General features: G+C 36.0%; 1 protein-coding gene across 3 annotated transcripts in view; it reads left to right on the forward strand.

The window, feature by feature from the left end:
• Positions 1-24869, forward strand: part of TNNI3K (TNNI3 interacting kinase) — a 283164-nt gene that overhangs the window by 79122 nt on the left and 179173 nt on the right. For all 3 annotated transcript variants that reach the window (XM_027058869.2, XM_053214232.1, XM_053214234.1), the window contains exons 6-11: positions 4975-5073; positions 11349-11487; positions 17926-18070; positions 18157-18261; positions 21584-21678; positions 22270-22419. In XM_027058869.2, coding sequence (XP_026914670.2) covers positions 4975-5073; positions 11349-11487; positions 17926-18070; positions 18157-18261; positions 21584-21678; positions 22270-22419 — 733 coding nt within the window. The remainder of the gene's footprint in view (positions 1-4974; positions 5074-11348; positions 11488-17925; positions 18071-18156; positions 18262-21583; positions 21679-22269; positions 22420-24869) is intronic.

The raw sequence follows: 24869 nt of genomic DNA on the forward strand, positions 1-24869 counted from the left end.
TTTTAATTTTTTGAGGAACCTCCATACTGTTCTCCAGAGTGGCTGCACCAACAGTGCAAAAGTGTTCCCCTTTCTCTGCACCCTTATCAACATCTGTTGTTTCTTGGGTGGTTAATTTTAGCAACTCTGACAGGCGTGAGGTACCTCATTGTGGTTTTGATTTGTATTTCCCTGATGATGAGTGATATTAAGCATCTTCATGTATCTACTAGCCATCTGGATGTCTTCTTTGGAAAAGTGCCTATTCATGTCTTCTGCCCATTTGTTCACTGGATAATTTGTTTTTTGGGTGTTGAGTTTGATAATTTCTTTATAGATTTTGGATACTAATCCTGTATCGTATATGTCATTTCCAAATATCTTCTCCTATTCTATTGATTGCCTTTCAATTTTGTTGATTGTTTCCTTCACTTTTCAGAAACTGTTTATCTTGATGAGGTCCCAATAGTTCATTTTTGCTTTTGTTTCCCTTGCCTGTAGAGACATATCTAGTAAGAAGTTGATGTGGCCAAGGTCAAAGAGGTTGCTGCCTATTTTCTCCTGTAGGATTTTGATGGTTTCCTGTCTTACATTTAGACCTTTCATCCATTTTGAATTTATTTTGGTGTATGGTATAAGAAAGTGGTCCAGTTTCATTCTTCTACATGTCTCTAGAATTTTAAATTGTAAGCACTGGCTATTTTAGTTATGATTAAATTGCAGTGAAAAATTATTTTTCCTGAAGTCCAAACTTCTTACACTTAACTGAGGCACGTTTAGAACAGGAAAATAAAAGTTTAAGATTTTGTATAATAGTGGTTTACCCCAGTGATAATTAATGGGAAGGTTAAGTTGTGAGGATAAGTATTAGAATCATTCAGAGAAAGAAATTATCAATATGGTAAAGTGTTTGTAGGAACTTCTCATGAAGAACATGAGCTTGATCAGGGGCGCCGGGGTGACTCAGTTGGTTAAGTGTCCAACTTTGGCTCGGGTCTCACAGTTTGTGGGTTCAAGCCCCGCATCAGTCTCTGTGCTGTCAGCTCAGCACCTGGAGTCTGCTAAGGATTCTGTCTCCCTCTCTTTCTGCCCCTCCCCTAATCATGTTCTTTCTCTCTCTGTCTCAAAAATAAATAAAACATTTTTAAAATTAAAAAAAAAAGAATATAAGCTTGATCTTGAGACTGGTTATATGGCAGGCAGAGAAAGAGAAGGGAGGCTTTCTAGGAAAAAGAGCAGAATGTACAAATACATGTTTAAATTACAACCTGAAAATCGAAGAGGCTCCACTTTGATCTTTTGGTGAGTCAACTGGTAAATAAAAATATCTGTAAAGTATAATATATATAGTAATTCCTAGTATCAAAATAATCAGGAGCTCTTAAAATAATGATCCACTTTCTATGCTCATAAAACAACTACTTAATGGGAAGCACTTTTTGGTATTTATCCTTCAATCAGGAAAATGTACCTACTTACCAGACCATATTTGAGTATCATTCCTTTAATCATAATAATAATACTGACATATATGTCAGGTATACAAATCTAAATATAATACAGTTCACTTCCTTAAAATGTTTAAAGATTATTAAGATATTCTTTCTGTGATAACACTTTTTTCTACTTTACGATTTCACTAGTAGTTTTGATATTGCTTTCAAGGAAAAAAACCAAAACTGTATTTTATCAAAAAATCTTAAGCCAATAATTTTTTGCCCTGCAAAAAATGTTTTTAATTTTTTTTAACATTTATTTGAGAGAGAGAGAGAGACAGAGCATGAGTGCGGGAGGAGCAGAGAAAGAGAGAAACACAGAATCCAAAGCAGGCTCCAGGCTTTGAGCTGACAGCACAGAGCCCAACACGGGGCTCAAACTCACTAACTGTGAGATCATGACCTGAGCCAAAGTCAGACACCTAACCAACTGAGCCACCCAGGTGCCCCTGCCTTGCAAAAATCTTAATGGGATAATGTATACATATAAAACTCTAATCACAGTTCCTGGCGTGGAGAAGGCACTGGGGTTTGCTAAATATTAATTTAAAATAAGTGATCAATAAATATTTATTGAATTGAATTATTTAAAATTTCTATCTTATAATTGAGTCCTAATTGTTAATATATAAATTCCCTTATAAATGATGATATACAATTTCTTGTATATCATTATATATCAAAATTAACATATTCCATAATATATAATTTTTTTACCAGAAATACAGAACAATTGAACAATTATTTGGGTGTCTATAATATACTTAGCATAGTGGCAAATAAATAGATTTAGACTGTGACTTTATGGGGCTTCATGTAGTAGAAAGCAAGTGAAATTGCTTTACCAACTTTTTCAAGTTCAAGAGAAGGGAACTGATGATCTGATACATATATGTTCCAGGCTAAATGCTAATACAAGTATATTTGTCTTAGCCACATGATAGACATATTTGTACATCACAATACATTACATTCCCATAATATATGCCATATCACATATGCCAAGAGATACTCTCCCCATATGATTCCAAAAGTCATAAAAATCAATAAGTGCATTCTACTCATATAAGTAACATATAACATTTTTCAGATAATTCCAATGTACATTGCTCTCAATAGTTAAATATTTCCTTAAATTTTAAAACAAACTAAATAAAGCCTACAGTTCAATAATGACTCTGTGTGGTTGCATTAAGACTTACTTTTGACAGTTTCTCAGAAGGCCAGCACTCCATAATTAATGAAGTTTCAGCCAAAAGATTGACCTTCTGAATGACTGGATAAGTGCAAACTTAGGAGGAAAAAAGTTTGCTTTGGACCATTTATTGAAGCCTAAGAGCTGTTATCTTTTAAAATGAAAGTAAGTTCTGGAACCATGCCTAAGAAATTGGCTCTATATGTTAACATTGGAGAGTCCCTATTACAATAAAAATGCATGCTGTCTACTTTATTTTATGCTATATTTAAAATAAGAGAAATTGTAAAAAGCTTCATTTACTTGATCTTTTGTGACCTTCTGTAAAGGTTCCTAAGATTGAACTCTCAGGCATGTGAAGTCTAAGATATGACACGCTTTATATAAATGGCTCTGGTATTCATTTCCAAGCTGAATCTACAGAGCTTCTACTGAGAGAAAGTTTCCTCTCATCTGGGTTTGAGTCAGTTCATTTACTTAAAGGTTAGCCTTAATGAGGTCAAGGTCACAGGAGGAGCCTGATGGAAAATGTTTAAAATCAATGGGAACCTAGATTTGAATTCCGGTTCTGCCCTTTACTAGCTGTAGGAACTTAACTAAGTTCATGAGGCTTAGTTTCTTCACCTTTAAAATGGAAGAGTAGCACCTATATTTCTGTGTTTTGTGTGAAACAGGACACTCCAGTTACCATTTATGCACTTAGTGCAGGGTCTGACACATAATATATCCTCAATAAATATTAAATATTAACTGTGCTTTTGATTTGTTATTAGAAAAACAATTCATTGTATACATTATGTATTCTATGGATCATTAGTTAGCAATACCCAAATATCAGCAAAAGCATTATTCTGGGAATGTATAGAAGCCTATACACCTGTTTATATTTTTGAACCCAGCAGAAATTTCAAATGGCCCAACAAGAATTCCTTTTTTGTATGTCAATCACTTCTAATGTTATTCTAGTGACTGAATAAATTTTGAGAATAAACATGTAAAACAACACAGCTTTAGCTCATACATGCTCAATAAATTGTGTATTGATGCATGAATAAATGGATGATAGAGTGAATGAACTATTTAAAACTATGGAGCACTCAGACACAAAGCTTAAGCAAGAGCCTAAAGATTCATTTCTGTGCTGACAATTGCTCCATGACTTTGAGAAATTTTCTACTTCCTCTCATTTTCAATTTCTTTCTCTTTCAAACATAGGGGCTTAATACGTAATGTCTGTCCATGGTGCCTCTCCAGTTCTGAAAGGCTATGATTCAAACAGGAAAGGAAACTTGACTAAGGACGCAATTTGTTTATTGGAACAGAAGAGTTGTTAGAACATAAGTCCTTTGAGTTTTTAGATCTTATCTTCCTGTTTTCTCTCCTAAGTCTAACAGACTTTCGAAAATTTTCCCAAATGTATATTATTTTACCACATGACAAATAGATAGTGCATTAGGAAAATCTACAATAAAAATGAGTACATCTGAAGGAAATGATTCTAAACAATTTTCCAGAGAAGTGAGACATAGAGATAGGTCTTTGAGAGGAGAAGAAATCTGAAGGGCTAGCAGATTTGTTGGCAATCTGTAATTTTCCGTGAAGACAGTTGCCCAACAGCTCCTGGTAGTGTTATTTACTTGCTCATTCATTCATTCACTCACTCATTCACTCATTCATTCAATAAATGCTTTGGAATGATTACTATTTGCATGGAAACATGCCAGGGTAGGATTATAAAGATGAATGTGATGTATTTTGTCCTGAAAGGATTTATTCTTTAGTAGAGATGAAAAGACATGTATATAATTTTTCTATGTTCTATGTGGCACGAAAGAAAGTTACATGAGATTTAAGAAGAAGGAAGACAAATTCAGAAAGTCAGTTGGCAATGAAGGGAGGAAAATCAAAGAAAACTGGGAGTAGAAAGTAATTAGCTTGGGTTTAAATATCTGTAGATTGGGCAGCAGATAATTCCTGGCTGAGGAAATGATGTGATCAAAGACTCAAAGGAGCAGGTAATGGAATGCAATCTTACTACATTATTGAGTTTAAGAAAGAGAATAATGGGAAATACATTTAAAGGATAATGCCAGATTGAGGAGAACTTTGGAAGCCACAGTAAGGGATTTGGTCTTCATTTTCTGTACAAAAGCAGCCATTGGAGATTTCAGAGAAAGGAGATGGAAGAAAACTCATCCTGGATGGTGATTCCTGAAGAAGAGTTGTACCTGGTGGTTGTAAAATGAATTTTGATAGGCAGATGCCCCAAATAAAGGTCTTACCTGAGCTCTCTTTCTTGTCCAGGTTGCTGATGTCCTGCTGCAACATGGCGCAAATGTCAATGTTCAAGATGCAGTTTTTTTCACTCCATTGCACATTGCAGCATACTATGGACATGAACAGGTATGTCTGATGGTAGGATTTCCAAAGGCTGGGGAACCATTCCAGGCTTTTGTGGAACTGCCCTAGCCTCAAAGAAGGAATATTTAAGCTATCCTTTGGATTACTTTTGCCATATTATCATCAGTTCCACCTTTAGGATCTGATAGATGCATAGAAACATTGCACCTGCCAAGTGATTCATTTTCACTAACTGTTTCAGTACCCAAGGGAGGCACTACAGTAAGTGTACACTCCCAGGAATCACCCAGCCTGTATTTGAAAAATTCCTAGCTTTGTGACCATGTGTAGATTATATCATCTCCCTGATCTTCAGTTTCTTCATCTGTAAAATGGAGAAAATATTAATAGTGCCTACCCATAGGGTTGTGGATATGATGAGATATTAATTTCAAGTGTTTGGCAAATTCTCAATAACTGTCACTATGATGATACTAGTGCAATAACAATAAAACAAATCATAAAGACCTTCCTTTATGAAAAAATGTCTCTTTCAAAAACTGGGCTTCTTTTTTTTCTACTGTCCTGGAATGTGGTAGACTGAAAATATCCCCCAAAATATGTTCATGCTTTAATTTTCAGAACCTGTGAATGTTACCCTAAAAAGGATTTAGCAGATGTGATCAAGTTAAAGATCTCGAGTTGGGGAAATTAGGCTGGCATTATCTGGGTGGACCTGATATAATCACAAGGGTTCTTATTATAAGGAGCAGGAAACCTAAGTGTCAGTGAATGTAAGAGGTTAAAGTGATGCTAGAAGGGGTAACAAGCTAAGGAATGCAGGCAGCCTGTAGAAGCTGAAAATGCAAGGAAATGAAAGCCTCCAGAAGGAATACAACCTGCCAACACCTTGGTTTTAGACTTCTGAACACCAGAACTTTTAAGAGAATAATCTGTGCTGTTTTAATCCAATAAATTTGTGGTGATTTGCAGCAGTGGGAAATTAATACATGGAATAACCTAGAAAAATTTAAAAAACAGTCACCAGGGGCGCCTCAGTCAGTTAAGCATCCAACTTCAGCTCAGGTCATGATCTCGCAGTCTGTGAGTTCCAGCCCTGCATCGGGCATAGTGCTGACAGCTCAGACAGAGCCTGGTGACTGCTTTGGATTCTGTGTCTCCCTCTCTTTCTGCCCCTCCCCCACTCATACTGTCTCTCTCTCTCTCTCTCAAAAATAATAAACATTAAAAAAAATATTTATATATACAATGGAATACTACTTGGCAATGAGGAAGAATGAAATCCTGCCATTTGCAACAACGTGGATGGAACTGGAGGGTATTATGCTAAGTGAAATAAGTCAGTCAGAGAAAGACAGATATCATATGTTTTCACTCATATGTGGAACTTGAGAAACTTAACAAAAGATCATGGGGGAAGGGAAGGGGGCAAAATAGTTACAAACAGAGAGGGAAAGAAGCAAACCATAAGAGACTCTTAAATACAGAGAACAAAGCGAGGATTGATGGGGGGCCAGGGGTGAAGCGAAAATGGGTGATGGGCATTGAGGAGGGCACTTGTTAGGACGAGCACTGAGTGTTGTATGTAAGTGATGAATCACAGGAATCTACCCCTAAAACCAAGAGCATGCTGTATACACTGTATGTTAGCCAACTTGACAATAAGTTATATTAAAAAATTAAAAATAAAAATTAAAATAAATAAAAAATAAAAAACAATCACTGAATGTGCTTTAAATATAATTTGCTTTAGATATGTAATTATATAACAGGTAATTATTTTAAAATTTGATATTCTGTAATAAAATAAAAATAAATATAGAATGCTTTAAAGTTTATAGTGTGCCTTCATTCAATGAATAGTTTCATTTGACCTTCACGGAAACCTAATGAACTTAATGAGTTACCATGTGAGTGAGCTCATACTATGGGATAGGAAGTTTATGTGGATTATTTTGTGTGTCTGTGATTTTTCCACAATCCTAAAGTTAACTATTATTTTCCCCCTCTTGCCAATGATATGCATGAGCTCACTCAGGTCAAGTAGCATGCCAGAGTCACACAGTTAATTAGAAGATCTGGAATACATATTCAGGTCTGTCTGATCCCAAAGCCTATAGTTATTCTCTTGTACCTAAGAGCCTCTTCTTATTTGTTTTCTATCAGTGAGACAAATCAGAAAGTCGAGGAAATTTGCTTGAGGGGTAGGGCTAGTTATTCAAGGCCTAGTGCTCTAACTCCCAAGTGCATTGATTTTTTAAAAAATTGTTAACAACTTTATTGAGATATAAAGAAATTGTGGTTTATATACACAATGGAATACTACTTGGCAATGAGAAAGAATGAAATATGGCCTTTTGTAGCAACGTGGATGGAACTGGAGAGTGTTATGCTAAGTGAAATAAGTCATACAGAGAAAGACAGATATCATATGTTTTCACTCTTATGTGGATCCTGAGAAACTTAACAGAAGACCATGGGAAAGGGGAAGGAAAAAAAAAACTTAGAGAGGGAGAGAGCCAAACCATAAGAGACTCTTAAAAACTGAGAATAAATTGAGGGTTGATGGGGGGTGGGAGAGTGGGGGTGGGTGGGTGATGGGCATTGAGGAGGGCACCTGTTGGGATGAGCACTGGGTGTTGTATGAAAACCAATTTGGCAATAAATTTTATATTAAAAAAAGATATAAATCATCAATTTAAATTGTGTAATTCAATGGCTTTAGTATATTCAGAGTTGCACAACCATCATCACAATTAATTGAATGAAGCCATTACCCCCAGAAACAACACTTACTTCCACCTTCTTCCCAACCTCTTTATTCCAGCCTGAGGAAAATACTAATATTCTTTCTGTTTCTATAGATTTACCTTCTGGAGACTCCCTATAAATGCAGTCATACAATACATGGTCTTTTGTGACTGACTTCTTTCACTTAGCACAACGTTTTTAAGATTCATCAACTTTAGGGGCACCTGTGTTGCTCAGTCAGTTAAGCAGCCCACTTCAGCTCAGGTCATGATATCACGGTTTTTGAGTTTGAGCCTGGTGTTGGGCTCTGTGCTGACGGCTTGGAGCCCGGAGCCTGCTTCTGATTCTGTGTTTCCCTCTCTGCACTTCCCCCACTCACGCCATGTCTCTCAGAAAATGGATAAACATAAAAAAAAAAAAAAAAGATTCATCAACTTTATAGCGTTATACCAGTACCTCCTTGCTTTTTAGTGTGGCATACTATTTTGTTGTATGGATATGCCAGGTTTTATTTATCCATTCATCAGTTGATGGATATTTGTGTTTTTCCCATTTTTTGGCTATTTTGAATATGGTGCTTTGAACATTCAAATTTTTTTATTCACATATGATTAACATACAGTGTTATGTTAGTTTTGGGTGTATGATACGATGATTCAACAATTCTATACATTTCTGAGTTCTCAACAAGATAAGCATGTTCTTAATCTCCTTTATCTATTTCACCCATTTCCCCCCTCCCCTGGCCCATACCCACATCATGTACAAGTTTTGATATGGACATCTGTTTGCATTTCTCTTGGGTACATCTAAGAGTGGAGTTGATGGCTCATGTGTTAACACTATGTTTAACGTCTTACGGAATGGTCAAACTGTTTTCTAAAGAGGTTAATGCCTAATGAGTTAAAAATCAAATTGTCTCCAGAAAAGGAAGCCTATGTGACATACCTCCCAGGACAAAATAAGCCCATTGATTTTAACCTTAACATATTGAAAGACAAAATTTGTATGTGCTACTTTCAAACATCGCCAATTAGCTATCCTTAGGAAACTAAACTGACCCAAATAAAACAGAAATAACAAATGTAATTGGATAACCAAAACTTAACTCTTCTTTTCACATCCCATTTTCACTCTTCCTCACTTTATATCTCTACATCTCTAGTCTTACTCAATTATGGAGTAAAATTATACCTTTTTACCTTTGTAGAGGTCATGCCATTGCACTGCCTCAGGATCCCAAGTTAAAAATCAAACTTACTTGTGTCTCTGTGCTCTTCTAGTCATTGTGCCTTTATTTCTTTGCTAGCTGGCATATGCTTGGACACTCTCAGACCTGTGAAGCGTGACCTATAGCTAGGAAAGATTTCTCATTTCATTTGATGTGCTGCTCAAAGTGCACTGGAGTGTACTGGAGAGATGGGCACTGAAAATGCTTTTGAAAGTACAGGGTCTAAAAGCCCAGATGGTGAAAAAAATCCGTACTTTTCTGACTTTAGGCAGAAACAGGATATACACAATGCATATTATTTGTAGAGTCATCCTCTTTGGTGATTAACCTCCTCACCCACAGAAATATAAAGAGCTTCTATGCATGTTGGATGGAAAGCTAAATTTGTTTACTTTCCCTGAATATATAGTCACAGTCTTATAAAATTATGCTAAAATGTGGATGGCCTTTTTATGATAAGGGACTCACTTTCTGTGTGCAAAGACAGCACATAAGTAATTTATGGATGCTATTGTCATTTGCTAAAATATGCTGACAGGAGAATGGTACTTTCGATATATAAATGTGCCTAATGTTCCATGTTCCTTGCCATTTGTTTATTTACTTATTTTTAAGTGGAAGAGTAGATGTTTTGGACCAAGAGCAATATTTCCTAGGTATATAATAATAGTGCTTAATAGGCAATCGATTCCAAAGATAGTTTAAAGCTGTCCATTATAAAGTCACATAATCAGAATTTATGGAGTCTTTGTAAATGGAAGTATCTGCTTAGGAATGCACAGTTCTTGAGACTAACTTTTACTGCTCCAATTTCTCCTGAATTAAGTATTGGTCTGCCCATTAGCCAACAAATGGATAAAATAGACATGTTACACATTTGTGCTACCACTTCTGCTAATATTTAATGAGTACCAGACACTTTCGTAACTGCTTTACATGTAATAACTTATTTAATCCTCATAACAACTCTATGAAGTAGAACTATTGTGATTCCCATTTCAGCAATGAATAAACTGAAGTTTTGAAAGGTCATATAATTTATTAAAAGTGACATAGCTAATAAAAAGAAGCCTGACTTCAGAACCCTTGTTCTTTACCTACTACACTCAATAGGATGTTTTTCTACATCCCATACTGCTAATTTTTTTTTTGCCTAGAATTTCTATCAAATATGTACCATATTCTTGACAGTTTTCTGTTCAAGACATGTCTGTTTGCTGCCACATAGAAAGTCAAAATAGTTTTGGAGTTTGAATTCACTTTTATGGTAACACTTAAGTTGTCAGGTCAGTTGAGGGCTTCTCCCATAACTGTTATTTTGATGGCACAAACTTACCTCTAATTTACCTCTTCAGATCATTATAATGACTTCTGCAATTCCCAGAAGAGACAATGTCAGATTTGGAGAAATTATTTGGAAATAATAAGTAGTAAGAGGATATATAAGTAATAAGTAATATCATTATTTAATATATTACTTATTACTTATTATAAATAAGTAGTATAATAAATAGTATAATAATTACTTAAGACTAATAATAAGTAAAAAGTAGATATTATAAATAATTTAAAGAAATCCTATGAGGGGCGCCTGGGTGGCTCAGTCGGTTAAGCAGCCGACTTCGGCTCAGGTCATGATCTCACCGTCCATGAGTTCGAGCCCCGCGTCGGGTTCTGTGCTGACGGCTCAGAGCCTGGAGCCTGTTTCAGATTCTGTGTTTCCCTCTCTCTGACCCTCCCCTGTTCATGCTCTGTCTCTCCCTGTCTCAAAAATAAATAAAATGTTAAAAAAAAAAAAAAGAAGTCCTATGAATTACCTGTAACAATGCCTGGAAGACTCCTAAGTTGAAGAACATTCCATCTCTCTCTCTTCCTTTGGGTGTGGATCTCAGCTAATTGAGGAAGATGCTGATAGTTCAGCTATGTCCCATTTATTCATAAATTCAGAAAAGAACCCAGAACTCCGGTAACAAGATGGCCATCAGTGACCTATGCATGGAGTTGCTGTGAAAATGAAGAATCAAGTAAATACTGCTGGCTTTAGCCAGAAGACAGCTTTGGAAAAGGTGGTTCAGGGCAGATTATGAGTGACTTTAGAGAGGATTATTTATGTACACTGAAGATCCAACCTTGAAATTGCTCCAATTTTTGACTTCTTGTGAGGTGATACAATAATAAATTCCTTATTGTCTAGGCCAATTTAGTTAAGATTTGCTGCTATTTTCAGGTAAAAATAATCTAAGAGAAGTATTTAATGATATGTCTTCCATATTTTTGAAACCTTTGCTTTATTGTTTGACTTTTGATACTAATTTCAAATGAATGGATCCTTTAGGTAACCCGCCTTCTTTTGAAATTTGGTGCTGATGTAAATGTAAGTGGTGAAGTTGGAGATAGGCCCCTCCACCTTGCATCTGCAAAAGGATTCTTTAATATTGCAAAACTCTTGATAGAAGAAGGCAGCAAAGCAGATGGTAAGATTATATGTTTAGAACACTTTTGCTATCTTCTACTTTATGTATAGTTTTTACTTACATTTTCCTTATTTAGTAGTGAATAACCCTGAAGCTGATTAATTGCATATGCTAATTTGTTGCACAAATCATAATTTATTATTTTAATATAATAATGAATCTATATGTTAATCCTTTTTATACATTTTAGTTCAATTCTTAATATATTAGATACTTCAAGAAAACTAAGGTTTTTTTCTAGACATATCATTCTTATTTTGTTATTTTTCACTAATATGTTTCTTAATTGAGGTAAAACTTGCATATAGCAATTAAGTGAATATTGACTTAAGGGAATATTTGTCATTGATAAATTCATGCAAAACCACCCAGATCGAGATATAGAACATTTTAATATAGAAAATTAAACTCTGGTGGGGGGGGGGGGCACGCCTGGGTGGCTCAGTCAGTTAAGCCTCCAACTTCGGCTCAGGTCATGATTTTACTGTCCATGAGCTTGAGCCCTGCATTGGGCTCTGTGCTGTCAGCCTGCAACAGATTCTGTGTCTCCCTCTCTCTCTGGCCCCTCCCCCCCCAACTCACACTGTCTCTCTCTCTCTCTCTCAAAAATAAATAAAGATTAAAAAAAAGAAAAGAAAAGAAAAGAAAAGACAATTGAACTCTGGAAAGTTCCCTTGTGCTCTCTTCTTAGTAAATAGCTTTAACAACAAAAGGTAATCAATATTGTGGCTTCTATTGCCATAGGTTAGTTTTTTCTGTTCTTGAAGTTCATATAATTTGGGACTGCCTTCTTTTGACTGACAACATGATTTTAATTTTTATCCATGTTGTTGCATGAATCATAGTTTGTTCTTTTCTATTGCTAAAGATTATATGAATATTCTAAAATTTGTTTATCCATCATCCTTCTAATGGATGTTTGAATGTTTCTAGTGTTTGGCTTTTATGAATGTAGATGCCAGAAACATTCTCATTCAATTTTGTGTGTATGTGTGTGAATATATATATTTATGTCTTTTGGGTATGTATATGGGAGTGTGTGTTCAGGTATGTAGCATTTCTGTATGCACATGTTTAACTTTTTAGGAAATTTCAAAGAGTTTTCCAAAGTGTTTGTACTATTTTTTACTCCTACAGCAATATATGAGAGTTCCAGTTGCTCCCCATTTCCTCCCCAATATTTGATATTACTATTATTTATGGTGGAAACAACATTACAGCATGATCAGGATGGGAGGAAAAAAAGCTTTAGCATACACAGAAAGATTTTAGGATGTGGTTAACAGAATAGAATTTCCCACAACTTTTAATTTTCTTAATAATAAAATGAATTTTAGAAAATTGATTAAAAGTAGAGTGTTAAAGAAAGTTCTTCCTTTCTCTTACTTTTTCTCTTCCTTACAAACTTTATTTTTTGACACAAATTCACTTAGAGTTACATCTTGTCATTAAATTCTCTCAGGCACATCCAACATTCTTCCATTGACCCCCAAGAGACCTAATTAAAAGCCCAGCTGTAAGAGCTGCTGGCCTTTGCAGCAGAAACGATGCACATTTACAAAAGGACGAGGTTGTCAGAGCTCTAGAACTGCCAGTTCCTTGGTCCAAAATTGAGATCAATATTCAGTTCATAAAGCTAATCAATGTTTTCACCTACATGTAAGGAAAACACAAAGGCTTCCAGAGACAAGTGTAGCAAGAGGCAAGGGTAGTTTCCAGTTTCCATGTTGGAAAGAGGGCTATTTTATTTTATAAAGTTTGAGAAACATAGTTGGTGTCATTTTCTATGAGCCCGTATGTAATAACGGAGGTATTTCTTCTATAGCATTATCATAAATAACCTGTGTTGTCAGGATACAAGGAATGCCGTTCCTTAGACCTTGTTTAAGCAGTCTCTTTGATTCTGTTGGTTTAGAATAGGCAGAGGTACACCTGTATGAACCACTGAACACATAATTGTGTTTTTGAAACTGCCTCGCTCTTCCAAAGGGTCAGGAACAGCTCACTTTTTTCCTTTTATTATCAATGCCAACCTCAGCTTTTTATTCCTCTGTGCAACTCCAAAGCTCGGTGGTGTCAAAATGAGTATCATTGATCAGCATGTCTCCAGGATCAAAGTTCCTTTCTTACAAAAGACATTGAAATGAATATTGCACCCGTATTCCCCCTACATACCAGCATCATATGATAGAATTTTCAACACTTTCTTTCTGATTCACACAAGCACTACATGCTTTCTACTCAATCATTTAAAATATCAAGAGACAGCATGACTCAGATTTTTATGTATTTTTATTTCCTTCTAATACACACTTGATATTTAAGTCCCTTTTGTACTTCAACCAATTGCAAAGAATAAGCCAGAAGATCTGTTGTGCTACTGCACACTGCACAGGATTTATTATCAGCTAGTTCATTTATTCCAAAGTGTAGCTAAGCCTCCAGATGATTTATTTTAAATCTGGCCCTTGCCTGTGGTAAATGGACATAAGAGGAAGAGTAAATTAATGACCCCAGTAGGGGCACAATTTGAAATCTGGTATGTACAGTATGTTTCCATGGTAACAGAATGTCACAAATGAAAATAAATTCAGATTACAAAATTAGCCAACATGTAATTCTGAAAGCAACCTCTTCAGTTTAGCATGTTTGGAGGCTGACCTATTCAGTCATATATATGTTTCAAGTCTCTAGTTTTCTTTGTACCCCTTAGGAAAATGAAAAATAAAAAGGAGAAATGTAATGCTTATTGAATGAGATTGAAAAGGTCAAAATGTTTCTGGACTCCATAAGAAGAAAGTAGTGATCGAGTCCTCACAACTTATCATTTGAATAAAGTTAAATATGGGGGGTGCCTGGGTGGCTCAGTCAGCTAAGCCTCTGACTTCTGCTCAGGTCATGAGCTCGCTGTTCGTGAGTTAGAGCCCCGTGTCAGGCTATGTGCTGACAGCTCAGAGCCTGGAGCCTGCTGCAGATTCTGTGTCTCCCTCTCTCTCTGCCCATCCCCTGCTTGCTCTCTCTCTCTCTCTCTCTCTCAAAAATAAATAAACATAAAAAAAAAAATTTAATGATGGGCGCCTGGGTGGCTCAGTCAGTTTAGCCTCCAACTTCGGCTCAGGTTATGATCTCCCGGTTTGTGAGTTCGAGCCCCGCTTCGGGCTCTGTGCTGACAGCTCAGAGCCTGGAGCCTGCTTCGGATTCTGTGTCTCCCTCTCTCTCTGCCCCTCCCCTGGTCATGCTCTGTCACTTTCTGTCTCAACAATAAATAAAACATTAAATTTTTTTTTTAATTTAATGAAAATTTTAAATTCAGTTTATTAATTTTTTGTCATCTGACTATTAAATGCTACAGTTCCTTTCACATGGAACTGGATATTATATAAAATCACAAAAATTTCTAGGGCATGGCCAGTAAGAGGAAGTATTTTATTTCTAAAAGTATATCTTGTCAGAGCTATTACACAGATTTGTTATTTAAAATGTGTTTAAGATACATTAGGGAGTTGTTTTACAGAGCTAATGGGAAGTACTTACATTGCTGGGTTACTATGGAAATTTTTATTTTATCTTTAAGATCAATGAGGAGAGAGAAGCAAGAAGTAGCACCCATCCACCCACCCATTTACCTAATCTTTCTTTCAAAAGACTTTACTGAACACATGCTCTCTTCAGAAGTAGAGCACTAGGCGATAAATATTTTCCTAATAATTATTTACATCTACTTCTTTGGTTGAAATTCTTCTTTATTTAAATCTCTCAATAAAATGCTAAATTAGAGCAAATAGAATATCATTCATACATTCACTTACCCTTGGACAAGATATAATGATATATAGGGTTTTTTTGGTCACTGAAAATTGGCTCAAGACAAAACTAAGTAGATCACAATGACTGACACAGAAATATAGATGTGTATATATAAACTCTGTGTCTGATCTGGATATCTCCTGACTTGTTCCTTCCTTTGGTTGGTATTTATCTCTTCTTTGATGAGAAGACCATCTAGGCCACTGCTGGTAATTCACCAAGTAGATAATCTACTTTGAAGTTTATTGATTCAACTAGAGAAGAATAATGTTGGGTGGGGCTAGGGATGGCCACAGGCAAACTATGAATTAATGGAAAATTGTGCTGCACTCTGCTTTACAATGTCCCCTCTGGACCTCAGGAACTCTTATGTGACCTCCACTTGCCCTGGACTCCCTACTGTTGTAAAGCATTGACTCATGGTATTGACTTTTCCTGGCTTCCAACAGAATGTGAACAAAGGAGAAGTAGCATAAAAAGAAAGATAATCAAAATAACCGGGAACATTCTTCTGAAGCAAGAGTGTCCTTCTGAGCCACTCATTAATAAAAAAGATTCAAAGATTTATTTTTCAATAACGGCCATGGGAGGAGAAGTTCAGCGACTTTGTTAAAGATTTCCCTTTGGCTTAAGATCCTGCAGGACAATAAAATAAGAATCATTGTCTACAAATAAAGCAGCTACAAGGACTGTGTTCATTAAATGTTAAATGTTAGTTATAACAACAAGTAGTAATAAACTATTTGCACATTTTTTAAATTAACCATTACCTTCCCTTTCTTTTCTTTCCTATCCTTTCATCTTTTTCTTTAATTCTTTTGATTCTACGGATACTTTTTATTATAGATACATAAGAATGATAACATATGGGTTTTTTAAGGATTGTTATTTTGTATTTTGAATAAAATACCTTCTACAGATGAACAAAGTAATCAAATTCAATAAATGGCTATAAAGCAGATGATTCAGTTATTTTAGTTTTAAAAATTGTGCTACAGCAGATCCAGAATTTAGCAGCTTGGGTCAGTTGTTATTACTTCAGGCCTGTAATTATTGAATGTTCAACTAGATTGCAGGTTATTTGAGGGTATAGATGCTATACATTTATAGCATATTGACCTTAACACTTAGCAAACATCTAGGAGGCAAATTAGTGAAAAATAAGAATACACATTTTTATTAAGTGACTAATATGTTACAGGAATCATGTTAGACATTTTCTCATCATGATCTCTTTTAATCTTTTTCGCATCCCTGCAACAATAGTGTTATCATATCCATTGTTTTTGATAATAAAAAATCAGTGTCTTCAACACTTAGCACCCTGCTTGGCACACAGTGATCATTTTATACTTGTTGAGGAATGAGTATGTATCAATCAGGTGTTCTTATTTGCAAGCATTGGAAACTAACTCTTGCTAATTTAGGCGTAAAATGAATATATTAAAGGATACAAATTAGTGCAAAGTGTCTCCCCTGAACAGGATGGAAACCCAGGTTTGGAATTCTTACAGAGAGGAACAATATCCAAAATCACACCCCAAAAGTAGTCATTTAAAGACACATTGCCACCCCTGCTAGGCACACATGCCAACACTCTGTGCTCCTGGCACCAACCTTGCAAGGCACCGAATCTGTGACTGGAATCATTGCCTCTGGAAATCAGATGGAGCTACTCTACCATTACTACATTGCCAAGATAGATTAGGTCTGCTTTTCTGTGTGGTCAGCTGTGATGTCAGTCTTATATAATGTGTCAACTGGAGGAGCCTATGGGAAGTGTCAAAAGCAGGACACTGTTGAAAGTAAAAGGATCACCATTAAAAATAATGCCAGGATAAGAAGTCTAATCCAGGACATACGGTCACTATCTGCTGATCCTGTGCCCTAGCTGCAAAGGAGGCTTGGAAAGCATATGCTAGAACATGGGCTTGGCTTCTAGTCAGTTCTCTCAGTGTAGAAAATTCCCTAAATGTCCAAAGTGGTTATGAGGCTGGCTGGGCCAAAGAGAAGGACAGATGCCCATTACTGAGTGAACACCTAAATATCAAAAAACTGTGGTAATATAATTAACACGGGCTGCCTCACTCTAAAGCTTATTGTCTTTTCTTTATGCCAGGCTTTGTATTCTGTCATATGATAATTCTCAGTTACTGGCACAACAGAATTTCCTAAACAGCGTTGTAAACATACACAGTGCTAGACCCCAACCTAACCTACTGAACCAAAATCTCTGGGAATGGTGCTTTAGCCAGGACCTGTAAGTTTTAACATCTTACAGAGGAGAACAAAATCACTTTGGAAGGAGATACTTGTGGAAATAAGACCACAAAGATCTTTTGGATACTTATTAGTTTCCTGAACTATTCCATTTGTGCAAGGTAGATTTGATTAGATGCATTCCATAGAATTTATGGAAGCTAGAAGAAAGCCTGTTTAATGTGGCAATGGGCAATGGAATAGAATTATAACTTTTTAAATTGGCTGCACTTAATTTCCTTTATTATTATCATTAATTGGTAATTTCCAGGAGTCTCTCGGGCACTTAGAAAAGTCCCTGACACTACACCTAAGAAGGCTGAGAAACAGAGGATTCCAGGTAACATACTTTTCCTTTCTTGTTGATGACAGTGAATGCTCAGGACAATGAAGACCATGTCCCACTGCACTTCTGTTCTCGTTTTGGACACAATGACATAGTGAAGTACCTGCTCCAGAGCGATATCGAGGTTCAGCCGCACGTTGTTAATATCTATGGCGATACCCCTTTGCACCTGTGAGTAATATGTATAGTTCCATACACCGTCCAGCTCTACTACCTGTACTTTCTTACTACTATAAAAACATTTTCTTTAATTTTAGGGCATGCTACAATGGCAAATTTGAAGTCGCCAAGGAAATCATCCAAATATCGGGGATAGAAAGTCTGACTAAAGAAAACATCTTCAGTGAAACACCTTTTCACAGGTAAAATAATGTTTAAGTGCAATAGCCACTAAGGGTGGCTGATACACTTTGGCACCTGAAGTTGTGCACATAAAGCAAGAATGGAGAGTGGCAGATGTTGCAATCAGAGAGCAAGAGCAGAGGGTGGGCAGAGGACAAGGAGCCCAAGCTAGATGCACAGAAGAAAAGGTAGAGGCAGATGCTGCAGTCAGTACAACAGATGGGGCCAGAGCCAGATGCTGCATTCCTGGCAGCAGCCACAAAGACAGGGACTGATGTTGCCAAGGCAACAGGCATATCAACATCTGTAAGCATATTGCTTCTATTCCACTTCACTCAGCGGAAAGCTGCCAAAAGGGGCAATGCCCATAATCCTCCTCCGACAAGAATCTCATTACCAGAATTCATCAGCATCAAATGTGACACTTTTTTCCTTACCACTTAAACCTTATGTGCAAATGTATCTACCTATCTAAGACATCCATCTGTCAGCCTGTAAAAGCCTAGTCGCGGTGGCCACTGAGATACCTAAGAAGGCATTAACTCCTTTCTAGGAATGCATGAGAGTCCTCTACAATGTGCTCTAGAAAAGGAGGGAAAAGATTGCTAAAAATAAGATCCATAGCTCCCTAAAATATCCAAAAGTGAGGCAGATGTTTTATAAAAATTGATATGCTCGTTTTTAACAATGCGCTACTTTTGTTATAAAAATAACACAATACTTTGAATTTAATACACCTTGAATATAAAATCATTTACATACACATTACAGATTTCTTGGCTAGTTTGCAACCTCTAAAAAATATATTTAAGACTACTATGTTATTTACATAGTGTTTGTATTGCACTGGTGACTAATAGAAATGAGGAGACTTTTTTTTCATATGGAATTAATATTAAGCTTGTGCTTCCTGATAAGGCATCACCCTGTCCAATTTTGCTTGGATATTCAGATTTATCTTATCATACAAAAAGTCCAGCCAAAAGGGAGGTGAGAAAAACTATTTATGGAGTGGTGAGTATATGTCAGATGATTTGCACCCATTATCTCATTTAATCCTCATAACCTTTTATGAAGTAGGTTTTATTATCCCTTTTTGACAGACAAGAAAGTTGAGGCTCAGAGAGGGTAAGTATCTGCCAGAGAATATTATGACTAGAAAATCATGTATTAAATACCTACCCGATTCCAAATTCTGTGCTTTTTATATGTCTTCATGTTCTAAAACCAAAATATTATGTCTGTGTTCTGCATGTTCTGTAACAGAACAGATGCAAGAACTCTTTGGACCATGCTTTCAGTCAAATTGGTCAAAGGGATAATTGGCAGAACTGATATGTACAGTTACTGGTGTCCTCTTTCCCCATTAGGTCATGCTTGTTAAGGCTGACACCTTAGGCTAGTTTTCAAATCATTTTGCTACTCTGTGCACATAAATTGGAACCAACTATAATCAAAGGATGATTGTCACCTCTAGAGCCTCTATGACAAGTTCAGTGAAGTGAGTTAAAAGTATGTATCGAATCGTTTTATTTTGTATAACCCTGTGGCTACTACGAATAACATATTAATATTTTTATTCTATTCACTTTAAGCACATATTTATAAAAGAAACTTTCCCTTTACATGATGAGTTCACTCTGGTTCTGAAGTTTTTCTATGTAAAAATCACAGTGCTTTGCACTCAGTAGAAAGCATTCAATACATTTCTGTTATTGTTTTCATATATATATATATATATATACACACACACACACACACACACACACATACACATGTAATACATATGTATACACATGTATGTATATATTCGGAACTCATCAATTCCTGTAAATGGTCGCTTTGAAAAGAAACAATGAGACAGTTCAGACAATGGAACATTAAAAGTGTAGTGTTATGGGTCCTACTTATAATGTGAATAATTAATGGTTCTTAGATCTTTTGCACTGAGTGGCAGCTTTTTATCCATTCAATTATTCAAGAAAGACTAATTAAGGACCTGCCTTGTATTGGCACTGGTAAAAACTTAAAGATGACACCGACCCTTCCCTCCTTAAAGGAACTCTTTTGTAAGATATCAAGGTAATCAGAGGTGTGTCCATTACCATAATGCAATGTGATAAGTGCCATAAGACTGAAATGACAAGGACACAGTGGAGATAGCAATGAACTTGGCCTTTGGTTCATAAGAAGTCTTCATAGATGGACTAACAGTTCGGCTAGATGAATAATGTATTTCTTTGAAGAAAATAATGATATTTAATTAAAGAATAAGGATTTGGGCAAGGTCATCTCAGAAAGAGGAAATAGTAAGATCCAGAGAACTACCTCTTCTAGAACTGAGTCTGGAAGGAAAAAACACTCAATACTTCACTTCAAAATACAGGATCCTAGCCATGTGTGAGTTGTTCCCACACCAAGCAGTTCTCCAAATCTTCTGCCAACACCAAGTGTGTGTCCTATAATTCAATTTAATTCTGATACTATCTACCTGGAATTAGTGTCAGATCCCACAGGTTAAGGGCTCAGGCCCACAAAACTGCCCACCCCCCACTTCAGATGCCAATCACAAGTCCAAGTTGTCACCTAAATCTCTCTGGACCCTTCTAAGTTCCCCCATTCAGTTGTCCTGCAGAATGCCTAGGACCTATAGGTAAAACTGAAAGAAACTTGCAATATTTTTCCTCCTTTTATGAAAAAGAGTATCATAAGAAATATTTAATAATAGTACACTAGAAGTTTTATTCAACTTCTTATCTCGAAGGCCCAGATTTGGGAATCTCAGGATTTTATTGCCATATGTGCTTGTTTTTTATCACTTCCTTCTCTCTCCTTTCCTCGTTCTCCCTTCTTTGTCTCTTTAACACTCTTGTATACACACTAGCATCTGGAATAGCCTGGTGAATCAGGACTGTATTCATGTTCTAGGGTTGCCATAATAAAATACAACACACTGGGTGGCTTGAACACCAGAAATTTATTTTCTCACAATTCTTGAGGTTGGAAGTACAAGATCAAGATGTCAGTGGATTTGGTTTCTTCTCAGACACCTCTCCTTGGCTTGTAGATGGTCATATTCTTCTTATGCCTTTTCATGATTGTCCCTCGGTCTGTGTCATCTGTGTCCTATTCTTCCTTTCTTATCAGAACAGCAGTAATATTGGATTAGGGCCCACCCTAATGATTCCATTTTAACTTAAATACCTCTTTAAATTGTACCCCTTTAAATACAGTTACACTGTGAAGATATAATGGTTGTAAGTTATAACATATTAATTTGTGGGGCACACAATTCAACCCATAACAGAAGTCTTTTGTTTTCTTTATGTTGCATTTTTGCAGTGCTTGTACCTATGGTAAGAGCATTGACCTGGTTAAATTTCTTCTTGACCAGAATGTTATAAGCATCAACCACCAAGGAAGAGATGGGCACACAGGTAAGGCATTAGTGAAACATAACCAGTTTTTGATGTATATCAATACTTAAGAATAGTGGGATGCTCAAGAGGGAAGGGAAAAGAGGGAGTGGTCAACCCTAATGAGGAGGGATATTTTATCAGTGACATCATTTGGAATTGATGGTGCATGGTGATAATAAAAAGCAGACTGACTTTTGGTCAGTTTCATTATTGTGCTAAATTATCTACAGTTGATGTATCTATTATGATCTGTACCAGGAGAGACTGACCCCACTGCCTTAGCCTGGCTTGCTGCTCAAGAAAAACACTTGTTTGGGGTCTTTGTTCTTGTAAAAGGATGCTAACACTTGTTCTTGGTAATTTCAGTGGATGTAGAAATACTAGAAATTGTGCTAAACATAAGGAAATCTGTCCAGAAGATCAACTAGGATACTTCTTTTGCTTGAAGTATGTTATGTTTGTTCAATAAGTAGAATTAATTTTTCATCAAAGAAATCTATCTTTGATTTATATCTCTGGCAAAAATGCTATGATGTGGTAATAACTATCTTTTGAAAATTGGGGTTCGGTTTGCCTCTTTTCTCCTTTCATACTTTCATTCTATTATAGGATTGCACTCTGCTTGCTACCACGGTCACATTCGCCTGGTTCAGTTCTTACTGGATAATGGAGCTGATATGAATCTGGTAGCTTGTGATCCCAGCAGGTCTAGTGGTGAAAAAGATGAGCAGACCTGTTTGATGTGGGCTTATGAAAAAGGTATATTTTTTTCACCATTGCATCTCTGTAGTGATGCATTGAACTGTGTGCATAGATTATGTCAATATCAACAAGTCTTTTGCTTGTATGACTTGTGCACTCTGATTTCCTCTGTAGATTATATTTGACTTTGGGAACTTGATCAAAGAGTCCAATAGACCATCAGTAAGGCAGCCAACTCCTGGGCTGCAGGTGAGCTGAAGGGACTCTTGGTACTGGCACTTTAAAAAGAGAATGAGCTATAAAATTCTTAGGTATTATAGAAATAAAATTGTGATATGTAACAATAGTTACTTTCTTAGAGTAGACCTAGAACTACACTGTATCTTTTATATATGGGAATTTTTATGTGAATTCAAATTTCTTTTGATGAAATAAATACAAAGGAAAGGAATATTTATTACATCTAACCTTGCTGACAATGACTGATCTAGAAAAAGTAAGGGAGCCAACGATTAGTGAATACATATAAACTTACTTCAGCTCAAAATGATGAAACTTTGGGCTCTGATGTGAGAACACCTGGGTTTACATCAAACCATGTTCTTTGATCTTGGACAAGTCACCTATTCTTGCTGACATTCACTTTCTTCATCTGAAACAAAAAGGGGAATTATCACAACTTCTCCTTCACAAGACTGTACAGATTAAATGAGAGGATGTAGGCAAATTGATTACAACACTGGCTAGCACATAGTAAGTACTAAGAATTGGTATTTCAGTAATGGTAACAGTAGTAATAGCAGTAGTTCATAAATAAAGATGACAAAAATTAATTCTTCATTTAAAGGGAGAGGAAACTAGAAATAATCAACAATGGAGCAACCTCTTTGTCATTGCTTAATGATGTATATGTACCTCATAAGCAAGGTTTGCTTATATACATACTCTCCTATGGAGTTTAAATTTCCAGGTGAATGAATGAATGAATGAATGAATGAATAAATAAATAAATATTCAGGTGAAATGGAATGGTATACATCATCATTGAACTCAGAGGGTTACAACTAAATACCTAAAATATATCAAACTTTGGTGCCCACCTTTGCTGTCTTATTAGGATGTTTAAAGCACATAAAGAAGTGTTCTTATCTTTTTAAATGCTAGTAGAAGTCCATACTAAAAATGAGAAATTGCTAAACTTGAAGATTTCTCAGGCTACCAATTTGACCTAAAAGGTTTTCTGCCTGAAATAGGACATTAAATTCTATTAATTAAAAGAGAGATGGGGTTTCATTGATAGAAATGGGGAGTTGTTGTAAGCACATAGAAAGAAAGGTATGAATCTGAAGAGTGCTAGTGAAAAAATGATTATTGGAGTTACTTTAATAGAGAAAAGTGAACAGACATGGTATAGTAAGAAATGAGTTAGATGTAGGCCTGTTATGTTTTATACTTTTTATTTGGGTATAGTGCAAATATACATGTGTGCATGCGTGCACACACACAAATTTTCACATTATAGCTCGATGAATTTTCACAAACTGAACTCACATCCAGTACCCGGTATCCAGATGAAGAAACTGTACATAGCCAGCACTCGAAATATCCACTTACATTCTTTTCCAGTCGTTCCCCAGAGAGGGTACCACTGCCTTCTTGGGGCATAAATTAGCTTTGCCTTTTTCTGTACTTTATAAATGGAACATTATGGTATGTACATTTTTTGGTCTGACTTCTTTTGACCAACAATTTGTGAGATTCACTCATATTATTGCAGGCAGTTGTATATTGTTAATTCTTGTTATAATGTTTTGTTATATCACTATTCATTCTATTGCTTAGGGTCACCTGGATAATTTTCAGTTAGAGACTATTAGGAATACTTTTGCTATTAGCATTCACATACATGACTTTTGATGAATTTCTGAATGCATTTCTGTTAGTTATAATGACCTTGTAATTTGTATAAAATAAATTCCTGATAGTCTGTATTTGAGTATCTCTTTGAAAATCCTACATATTCTGAAGCCTTAGGAGGCCTTACTAAGTTCTAGTTACTCAACACATTGCATTTATTCAAGTGATTCTCAGACAGTGTCTCTCAAGAAACTTGAGTTTCAGAAAAAAGACTGTTTACAAAGCATTAGTCTTCCGGAAGACGGCTCAGATATAGCTGCTGTAGGTAACTCTTCACAGGGGTTGGCTTTGTTTGTTTTTAGTTGATTGAGAGTGATAGTTGAAAACTGGTTTTAGTTTTAGTTTTTGTGGAATTCCACATTTTAAGAAACAATGAATCATTGTGTAAGTTCCCAACATTTCGTATTGAATGACAACAACAAAAATCTTTTAGCATAGAGGATTTACCCACTGGTCTCTGCAACATATGCCATACTTGTCACCCTTATTTGTTCAAATAATGTGATAGGCATCGGTGTTCCATTTCATTATTACTATGAATTTTAACAAACTGAATGTTAGTGCTCAGGAGACAGATGGGTGTTTTGCAT

This window comes from Acinonyx jubatus, chromosome C1 (genome assembly GCF_027475565.1).
Source record: "Acinonyx jubatus isolate Ajub_Pintada_27869175 chromosome C1, VMU_Ajub_asm_v1.0, whole genome shotgun sequence".
Classification (NCBI taxonomy): Eukaryota; Metazoa; Chordata; class Mammalia; order Carnivora; family Felidae; genus Acinonyx; species Acinonyx jubatus.